Source organism: Solanum verrucosum, unplaced genomic scaffold (assembly GCF_900185275.1).
Source record: "Solanum verrucosum unplaced genomic scaffold, falcon-dt-bn FXZP01000248.1, whole genome shotgun sequence".
Taxonomy (NCBI): Eukaryota; Viridiplantae; Streptophyta; class Magnoliopsida; order Solanales; family Solanaceae; genus Solanum; species Solanum verrucosum.
In genome coordinates this window covers 353,032-363,633 of record NW_026020475.1, presented here as the reverse complement: position 1 = coordinate 363,633, position 10,602 = coordinate 353,032, and the positions used below count along the sequence as shown (strand labels likewise).

The following is a 10,602-nucleotide window of genomic DNA, read 5'->3' as shown; positions in this document are numbered from 1 at the left end:
AGGAAGATAAATATCCCAACCATCCCAATAGTGTCTCCTTTGATAGCATCCTTCAGCTTTAGTTTCTGCGGCCTGCTTCCATCGGGTAGGTGAGCCTATAAAGTGCCTTTATCAGACCAATTGTCATACTAAGCGTCAATGTCACCTCTCCCAAGTCTCCACGCAATGTAATGGTCCACCTTTGTTCTGAATTTGCACTTAACGTTCCATGCTTGAGATTGCCAAGAATACCATTGATTAGTCAAAATATGAGATCTTTGATAATACTTAGCCACCACAAACCTTTTCCAAATAGAGTTGTTGGTTCTAAGATTCCACCAAAGCTTAGTAGTAAAGGCAATACATATGGCAATTAATCTTCTAAAGTTTGCACCTCCTTCTTCACAAGGGAAACAAAGGTTCTCCCAAGAAGCCCAATGGTGTTTTTTTCTTTTCTGCCACACCACCCCAGAAAAATCTGATAATCAACCTTTCAATTTGGTTGAGTATACCCTTAGGAGGGTGCATAAAAGCCAAGAGCTGAGTAGGCAGAGCCAAAATCACATGTTTAATGAGAACAACCCTACCCACTGTAGAAAGAAATTTGGCATGCCATCCATTACTTTTATTAAGAACCTTGCCTATCATCTCAGTAAAAATAAAGATCATCTTCTTTCCTGTGTAGCTAGGGTACCCTAGGTACTTTACCGGGAATGACTTGTATTTCATTCCAGTAATTCTTTCAATTCTCTTGATGGAGTGTCTGGTTCATTAGAGGCCATGATGATGCAGCTCTTATGCTTGTTGATGTGAGGCCAAAAATATATATATATTTTAATCATTATTTGTCTAACATTTATTATTTATATCTGTCCTTTTTGAGCATGAATTTTATGGATAGTGCTAAATAGTATATTTTATTTATAGGAGTAAATTGGTGTAAAGTTTAAGAAGTTTGAAGCTAAAACGAATGAAAGATGGAAGGTTGAAGAAGGAAATCAAGCAACTGCTTAATGGATGAAATTGAATAATATATATATATATATATATCTATATATATATATATATATAAAGTGTTGTATAATGAAATTGAATTGTGAACGGCACAGGACTGCTTCACAACTAAAGGCGGCAACAGCAAAAGAAGTGAGGCGGCACAATTCAAGCAGAAATTGGATTCCCTTTTATTTTGGGTTCCTAATTTGATTTGGACTCAATTATTTTATTTAGGGTTTTCTACATCTATAAATAGTCCATAGAAAGAATAATTAGAGAACATCAATTATTCGAGGATGAGGTCAATTATAGGGCATCAAAGTATAAAGTTGTCAATAATTTTTTGGGTTCTTTTCTTCTTCTTTATTTTCTTAGAGATTAGTGGCTAAACGCCCTTGTTCTGGGGCTGTAGCTACGAATTGAATGTTGATTATTTAAGGTTCTTGAATTAGTTCTTGGTTGTCATTTTAAGTTACTTTTATATTCTTTGTTTTCATACTTTATGCTTGCGCACCATAAGATAAATCTATTATCTATTCTTAAAATTGAGAGAGGAGAGGGTAGATAGACCAGAGAATGTAGAAAGCTCGATCATCCATTACGAGTTGATTTGTGTTTAGAAGTGACGCCCGGACAAACAACTTGCTTGGTTACGAAACAAGATGAAATATAAATGCTCGCCAGTTAGGCATGTCTATCCCCGCTCAACGACGTAGTTAGAAAGCTAACTAGAGTAGGTGACTAGAGGCCGAGAGACCCGACTCATACAATTAACCCTGTAAACCAATAACTTGACAACTAAAATTAGTTCTAAGCCAAGAATTTGATACATGAGATTCATTGCAAGCTGCACCCCTGGAATTTTCCAACCATTGTAAGTAATCTTATTATTTAATTCCTACATTATTTTCTTTATAAATAAAAATCAAACTCTTTTCACACTCTTAAATAAATAATTAGACTAGTACAGTTTTGTAAAAATAGTTAATTGACAAGTCCTTTGGGTTCGATAATTCGGTTCTTTTAAGAGCCACTATATTACTTGTGTGGTACACTTGCGTGTGCAATTGGGAGCAACACTTGTTAATAAGTTTCCCCGAAGCAACTTCATAGGTAGCCAAAGTGCTTTTTTTTCATTAACTCTAAAGAGACTCTGTTATATTCTAGGTGTTTTGATGATCCTCACAAATGCAGGGACCTGGTCTCTGGCAGAGTGCTCTCATCCAGATACAAATAGAGTACAGCTGTAAAGCTGTCATGTCAGGTGGTAGGTGAAAAGTGCAGTGTCCTACACCAACAGAAAGATCGGATGAGATTGTATGCTTCAGTGTCTCACAAATGTAGGGACCTGGTCCCAGGCAGAGTTCTCTAGATCTATAATGGGGTACAACTGTAAAGCTGTCGTGTCAGAGGTTGGTGAGGTGTCAGCGTACTACACCAATTAGAATGGACGAGGGTGTTTGTCCAACGGGTAATAACTCTTTATGGTTGATATTTTATACATGACAAACAACGTATTAAATTCATTCATCCTAAGAAGGAAGTCAGCCAACAAGCCTTTTCAAGAACCCACAAAGAAGTTTGCAAGGGACCTGGTCCCTGCAAGACTGCGATATGAAAATGTAACAAGACAGCTGTCAGATAAGCTGCCACCTCTGATGTGGTAGGTGCACAACTTTTCTAAACAGCAGGCCTTCAGCCAATAGGATTGTTTCAATGAGTTTGTGTTGATTTATATTATCTCTTTCCAAAATACACAAACTCAAGATTTGGCAAACTAAATTTGGATTTTCTCTCAAAATTCATCAGCTTGAAAAGAAGGTCATCTTTAAGGAAGAACATTGCTCAACTCAACAAAGGGACCTGATAGAGTGAAAAAGAGTCTTTGTTGTACTTAGAGCTTTGTGTCTCATGTGCTTACATTGTAAATCTGATCCTAATCTATAAAGGATTCAGATCTTGTTTCGGTTTCTAAAAGTCTAAGTCATCTAGAGTTAGGTGATTTAGTGGGCAACATTATTGTTTCTTAGTCAAAATCTAAATCATCCAGAGAGTGGTGGTTTAGTGGGTGGTGTGGTATCCGGTTAGAAAATTCTATATTAATCGGTGAGGGTTAGTCTATGGGTCAGTGTTGTATCTGATCTGGCTCAGCTAAGTGATATGAGATATTACTTAGTATGGAGATTAGCAGGATAATCTCATTTTGTAAACTAGCTTTTACTTTTTCTTGGAGAAGATTAGTGGAAGTAGTTTGAAAAGTCCTGTTGAGAACAGGTCGTGGTTTTACTCCCTTGAGCAAGGAGGTTTCCATGTAAAGTTGCTTGTCAATCTTTACTTTCAACATTTGTTCTTTACTGTCTAATATTGTAACTGTGTTGAGGACCTGGTCCCATCGATAGTCGTGGACGCATACATTCCAACAAGTGGTATCAGAGCTTGGGCTCTCTATCTGGTTAACACCAAGAGAGAAGTTCCTGCGAGGAATGGCGTCACCACTGAATCATCAAAGAAGTCAGTCCTCAACAAGACCTCTTTTTCTTAATGGTCAGTTCTATAGATAGTGGAAGGTTCGAATGACTGACTATCTTATGGCGGAGGACAGTGAGATATGGAAGGTCATCTGTGAAGGTCCTTATGTGCCCACCATGGAGGTTAAGGTTGGAGAGATAACAAGAGTGATTCCCAAAACTAGAAAAGAGTATAATGACTCTGACAAGCAACTAGTTCAGAAAAATTACAAAGCCAAGAAGCTACTTATGTGTGGCCTTAGTGTAAATGAATACGATCTGATCTCATCTTGTGAATCAGCTAAGGAAATCTGGGATCTGTTGAGAACAACTTATGAGGGCACTGAGGAAATAAGGAAATCTATTCTAGATCTCTTTATCACTCAGTTTGATGGTTTCACCATGAAAAAAGGTGAACTCATTCATGAAATGCGCACCAGATTCTCCACCATTACAGATGAGCTCATGTTACTTGAAGAACAAATCCCTGTTGCCAAGCAAGTCTCTAGGACACTAGAAATTCTTCCTAGATCTTGTACAAATGATTTTGTGACTGAAAATGAGACAAGAGAACCTGATGTAATGACGATGTATACACTATTTGAGTATCTTCAAGTTCATGAGATGCACAGAAAATGGGAGGTTCTCTTTCTTAAGGGCAAAGACAAGAGGACATATCTGATTGATAAGGCCGATCAGAAGAAAGAAAATCATGACAAGGCTACCAACTCAAGTGAAGTGTGTGGCAAGTGCGATCTACCAGGTTACTCCATTGGAAATTGTCCTATGCACAAAGCTGACCACATGAAATCTATCAAGAATGAAGAAGGTAAAGACAAAGAGGGGGACCAGGTCCGTGACAAGCTAAGCAGAAGAGAAGCCTTTTTCCAGGCACTGAAGAAAGATGTAGCTGCATGGGAAAACTCCTCAAGTGATTCAGATGATTCTGAGCACTCTAATGATGCTTTCATGGGAAAGTCAGATAAGGAGGATGCTGATGAAAAGGTAACCCTATCATATTTCAAGCAAAACTTGAATACCTTTTCTACTATAAATTGAGAAAGCTAGCTGTTGTATTACTTGATGTGATATGTAAGCTAACAACTGAGAATGTTCTCGTAAACAATAGCCTAGACATCTCTCAAGATGAAAAAATTGCTTTAGTTCCCCAAATATCTGATATTGAAAATCAAATGGTTATTCTAGAAGCTGAAAATCTAGAACTGAAGGAAAAGATAAAAGGGATAACTAATACAATTTTGAAAGGAAAAAATGAGGGAAGCAGCTTGCAGCTGAAGCTTGAAAATAAGCTGCATACTGCTGAAATGAAGATGAAGTTGGCTTTGGAAAGAAATCTTGAGTTGGAGAGGGACCTGGTCCGTGTAAAAGAGGAGCTTGAAAAATCTCTCAAATGGACCAATTCCTCTAAGATCCTTACAGATCTAATTGGTCAAGGAAACAACAGTAGAAGAGGGTTGGGTTGTAAGAAGATAGATCCCCCGTATAATCCTCACAGCAAATCTGTTTCTGATGCTGATAATTTGTCGTGTGTGTATTGTGGTCGAGATGGACATCTTAGAAAGGATTGTCCTGTTCTGAAAAAATATGGAGAAAGCTCATTAAACTATTCCCACAAAAGGAATAGACTGAAAAAGGGACCTGGTCTTGTTTATCGATCTAAGTTGAAGAAAACTAGTATGCCTCACTGGACAAAAGACTTTCTTATCACTCCGTTATCTGCGTACTGGGAACTCCGTCTCAAATGGGTTCCCAAGGCTAACAAGTGATTTGCAATGCAAGTGAGAGGAAGTAGTAACAGTCAGTGGTGGTTCATGAATAGCGGATGCTCAAAACACGTGATTGGGAAAACTGAAAACTTCCCCTCTCTCTTAAGACACTTCAATATGGAGGTGTCTCTTTTGGCAATGGTAAGAAATGGTACATTTTTTGTGTAGGTTGGACTTGAAAGTCTGTGGAACATTTTTGTGAAAGCTGTGTACTATGTCAATGGATTGAACTACAATTTTCTAAGTGTTTCACAAATTTGTGATGAACAAAAATGAAGTCAAGCTCTTATTATATAGTTGTGTTGTCACAAACTTGCTCTCTTGGGGTGATGATCTTGACAGAAAAGAGATGCAAGAACATGTATATTGCGGATCTGAATATTGCTCGTGGTGACTATCTAACTTGCCTCAATGCTCAAGGTAAGAATCCTGAGGTATGACATAAAAGACGTGCTCATGTGAGTGCTTCTCCACTGCACAAACATTTGTCAAAGGACCTGGTCCTCGGTCTTCTCAAAATGAAATTTGCAGATAACAAATGTTGTGACGATGGTGTTGAAGAGAAGCAGATCAGACCATCCTTCAGGTGGTATAAGCAGGCTTTTTATCTTTCAAAGGACTTTCGGGCTGAAGTGGTGAATACTATATGTTTTGTGACCAAAATGATAATATTGAGAAGGTTGATCTCAATATTGATGAAGTAATAGTTGTGGTATACTATTCATCCAACAAGGCTTATCGGGAGTATAAAAAGGTGGTCATGTGATTTTTGATGAGTTTGGAAGAATTGAGAAGTTGCAAAAGAAAGGAGATTCTGAGACGGAAGTGCTGCTTCAGATTCATAGAGACGGTTTAAACAGTGAGCTTGCTGAAGAAAATCCTCTTCATGAATCCAGCAATCTCAAGGAAGTTGATGCAGATGATGAACCTGATGAGGGACCCAGTCCTATAGACAGTGCTGAAACCGGATTGAATGGATCCTGCCTGAAGCAATCGACCATCTCATAACTATGCAAAGGGAGCAGGTATCCTTGTTTTTCAGTTATGTATGTTTTAGCAAGTTCAATCCTATACCTTTTGTAGGTATACACATGGCAAAAGGGCTGAAGCAAAAAGGAGGTCAAGACAGATCTAGGCAACGACATTCAAACTAAGAGAGGGACCTGGTCTGAAGGTTAGCACTCTTAACATTGCAGTTTGAATTATGCATGAGAACTGTTGCAATTGCCACATGTCTGTCATTCAGGTATCTGACTGTTGCCTCATCAATTGAGTACCAAAATGACACTTCCTTTCTCTTCCTTTATACTCCATATTTCTTTTCAAATCTCCTTCCAAAATATCAGATTTTTTTTCGTAACCTTCTTTTATCCTTTCTAAAAAAAAACACTTCAAATGGTTAAACCCTCTGTTCTTATTGAAGAACTTTCTGATGAAGATGTTTTCAAGTGTGAAGAGGGACCAGGTCCACCAAGCAAAAAGAAGATGGTGAGAAAGATGATGTTCAAAAAGGGAAAAGGTTGATATTCTGAGAACTCAAAGTATTCTGAATAGGAGGGTGTCTGAAAAAAAAAAGTAAAACATTTGGTTCCTCACTTATTGATCTATTCATCTCGGATGCGTTGAGTAAGTTTGATTTTACCAATCTTTCTGTTATGAGAAACTCAGGCTAGTGATGGAAGTAGTGATAATTGATCTTGCTTGCAGGGATACTAAAATTGTTTGCCTAAAGGCTTAGCTTCTGAAACTACACTATCAGAGGGACCAGGTTGAATTTTTTTTTTTGAAAAATAGCAGCTCTGAAGGTTCAACATGAAGCCTAGGCAGCAAAGAACGTGAACTTTAATTGAGGCTTCTAAAAATACCATGCTAAGGAATATGCTCTACTAATTCTATTCTTTCAATCCCTTGCCTCTAAGTCATCTCCTCTCTTCCTAAATTTCTAAGTCAGTCCTCATTCCTCTTTTTCTATCGAACCTAAGTGGGCATTCTTCTGGTTTTCATTCGTAAGCATATTTGCAATGTTTTGATGGCTAATCTTTTATTTATGAATGAAAAATGTCTTGCTTCTACTGGCTTGTCTCATTACTTTATGCATTTTTTACTCATGCTCAGTGTTGCCCAAGTGGCCATGAATTTGCTTGAACTGCCTTTCTGTCAACTTGGTTTACTGCTTTAACCCTTTTTTATGATGTCAAAAGGGGGAAATTGTTAAGGTATGAGATCAATGATGTTAGTTACTTTGAAGAAGACCTGGTCATGCTGATAGGGGGAATAAATGCTAGCTACTTGAAGAAGACCTGGTCATGTCAATAGGGGGAATCAATGCTAGCTACTTGAGGAGGACCTGGTCCTGCTGATAGGGGGAATAAGTTGTGTCATCATCAAAAAGGGGGGAAATTCTATTTTGAAAGATTAGTAGAATCAAACTTACTCAAGGCCTTCGAGATGAATAGATAAATAACTGAGGAACCATTTTTTTTTTCATTTTTTCATTTTTTCATTTTCTTTTCAAGGTCAGACACCCTCCTATTCAGAAAAATTTGAGTTCTTAGAATATCAACCTCTTCCTTTTTGAACATCATCTTTTCCACCTTCTTCTTTTTTCTTGTTAGACCTGGTCCCTTTTCACACTTAAAAACATCTTCATCAGAAATTCTTCAGTAAGAATAGAGGGTTTACACATTTGAAGGGTTTTTTTTTATTAAGAAAAAAAAGGAAGATTTTGAAAATTTCTGATTTTGTAAGGGGATTTGAAAAGAAATATGGAGTATAAAGGAAGTGAAAGGACGTGTCATTTTGGTACTCAAATGATGGAACAACGGTCAGATACCTGAATGAAATGAATGTAGCAATTCAAATGATTCTCATGCATAATTCAAATTGCAATGTTAAGAGTGCTAACCTTCGAGAACGGATCGGATCCCTCTCTGTAGTTTGAATGTGATTGCCTATCTGTCCTGACCTCTCTTTTCCTTCAGCCCTTTTTCCATGTGTATACCTACAGAAGGTATGAGACTGAATTTGATAAAAAATACATAACTGAAAAGCAAGGATACTTGCTCCTTTTGCATTGTCATGAAATAGTTGATTGCTTCAGGCAGGATCCATTCAAGAAGTTTCAGCATTCCCAACATCAGTTTGATTATCTCAGCCAGGTCTACTAGAAGCTTCAAGATACTGCTTGGTCCATAAGAGTTGAGCACATCAAGCAGCACTTGCTACATTCTCTGCCTCAGTTGTTGAAAGAGCAACTGAATCTTGCCTTTTAGTTCCCCATGAGTGAGAGATCAGCCTATAACACAAGCTACTCCTGAGGTAATCTTTCCATCAACTTGATACCCGGCATAATCAGCATCACATGTTCCTCCAAATCAAAAAGTCTCTTGATGGACAGAATAAAACTAAGTCCCTGTTTTCTTCAAGTGTCTTCGGATTCTCTTAGCAGCTCTCAAATGTGATTCCTTTGTACAAGAATGGAGTCTATGAACAAGGTTCTTCAATATCCAGCTTCAAGTTAGTACCCATGAGAGTATGAATTATGTAGGCATCCATAACATTAAACTTTTTCAACAGCTTCCCTGAACTGGTACCAGGTCCCTGTCTTTGATCATACATCAATTACCCTAAACGTTGTGCTATCTTCTTCCCTGTACCTAAGTTCCTATGAGAGTATACAACTGGTCCTTGCTTAGGGATTCAGTGAAGGTGTTAGCCACTTGAACTTCCATTTTGCAAACTTCATGATGACATTACCCCTCTTTATCATTGTCTTGGTTTCAAGTATGTTAAGTCATTTGAGCAGCTCATTGATGTACTTTTCTTGACACCCAAGGGTAACTTTTGAGGTTTGCTTGATCTACATATCCAAGAAGAAATTTAATTGTTCCATTATGCTCATTTCAAAACTCACTATTCATGAGTGCAACAAACTCTTCACACAACACCTCAAAGGTTGCTTCAAAGATGACATCATCAATATATACTTGAAAAATCAACAATTCCTTTCCTTCTGATTTCAAAAGGGGGTTTTGTCAAATTTACCTCTTTTGAAGCCATTGTTGAAGAGGAATTTGGTCAACCTATCAGCTTGTTGGGGAACTGAGTGTCATACTTTGCTTCTTTCAAACTGAGCTTGATCAACTTCTTCATTTTCATCTTCAGAATTCACATTATCAGTTTGAACTGCACTATCTTTGTTCAGCACTGTCTACAGGACCGGGTCCCTCATTAGGTTCATCATCTGCATCAGCTTCCTTGAGATTATTGGATTCATGAAGTGGATGTTCTTTAGCAAGCTCACTATCTAGACCGTCTCTCTGATTCTGAAGTAGCCCTTCCATCTCAGAAACCTTTTTCTTTTGCAACTTCTCAATTCTTCCGTACTCATAAAAAATCACATGACCACTTTTTGATACACCCGATAAGCCTTACTGGAGGAAGAATATTCCACAACTATTCTTTCATCACCATTGAGATTAGACTTCTTAATATCATCATTTTGGTCACTAAACATGTATTATTCACCATTTCAGCCCGAAAGTTCTTTGGAAGATTAATAGCCTGCATATTCCACTTGAAGGATTTTCTGATCTGCTTCTTTTTAACACAAGAATCACACACTTTGTCATCTGCAAATTTTATTTTGAGCAGACTGAGGACCAGGTCCCTTGACACAAGTTTGTTAAGCAGAGAAGCCCTCATATGGATGAGTCTCATGAGTGATTGATCAGTATTCTCACCTTGACCATAAAGGAAAGTGATACTGTTACTACGAGCAGTGTTCAGATCAGCAATATACATGTTCTTGCATCTCTTTTCTTTCAAGATCATCACCCGTGAGAGAAAGTTTGTGACAATACATTTTTTTGACAAGAACTTAACTTTATTTTGTTCATCACAGATCTGTAAAACACTTGAAAGAATATACTTCAACCCATTGACATAGTACACAACTTCAAAAGAGTGTTCCGCGGACTTTCAAGTTCTACCTACACCAAGAATGTACCATTTCTTGCCATTACCAAAAAGACACTCTACCTTGAAGTGCCTTGAGAGAGAGGAAGTTTTGTAGTTTTTTCAATCATGTACTTTGAGCATCCACTATTCATAAACTAACACTGATTGATTCTCCCTCCTCTCACTTGCATAGCAAATCACTTATTAGCCTTGGGAACCCATTTGAGACGGAGTTACTAGTAAGTAGATAACAGAGTGATAAGAAAATATTTTGACCAGTAAGACAGGCTGGTTTTCTTCAACTCGGGACCAGAAGCAGGACCAGGTCCCTTCTTCAGTCTATTCCTTTGTTTTGAATAGTTTGACGAACTTCC

At 37.8% G+C, this 10,602-nt stretch overlaps 1 protein-coding gene across 1 annotated transcript; it reads left to right on the top strand.

The window, feature by feature from the left end:
• The first annotated feature begins 3,563 nt into the window (after positions 1 to 3,563).
• On the top strand, positions 3,564 to 5,269 carry LOC125809119 (uncharacterized). The gene is made up of 2 exons (XM_049488757.1): positions 3,564 to 4,487; positions 4,580 to 5,269. The coding sequence occupies exons 1-2, from the start codon at positions 3,564 to 3,566 to the stop codon at positions 5,267 to 5,269; spliced, it is 1,614 nt and encodes a 537-aa protein (XP_049344714.1).
• Positions 5,270 to 10,602: the final 5,333 nt, after the last annotated feature.

Bases quoted from the DNA above. Each gene is read 5' to 3' on its own strand.
- LOC125809119 (XM_049488757.1), top strand. From the start codon at position 3,564: ATGGCGGAGGACAGTGAGATATGGAAGGTCATCTGTGAAGGTCCTTAT. The intron at 4,488-4,579 runs GTAACCCTATCA...GTGATATGTAAG, and splicing joins AGGAGGATGCTGATGAAAAG to CTAACAACTGAGAATGTTCT.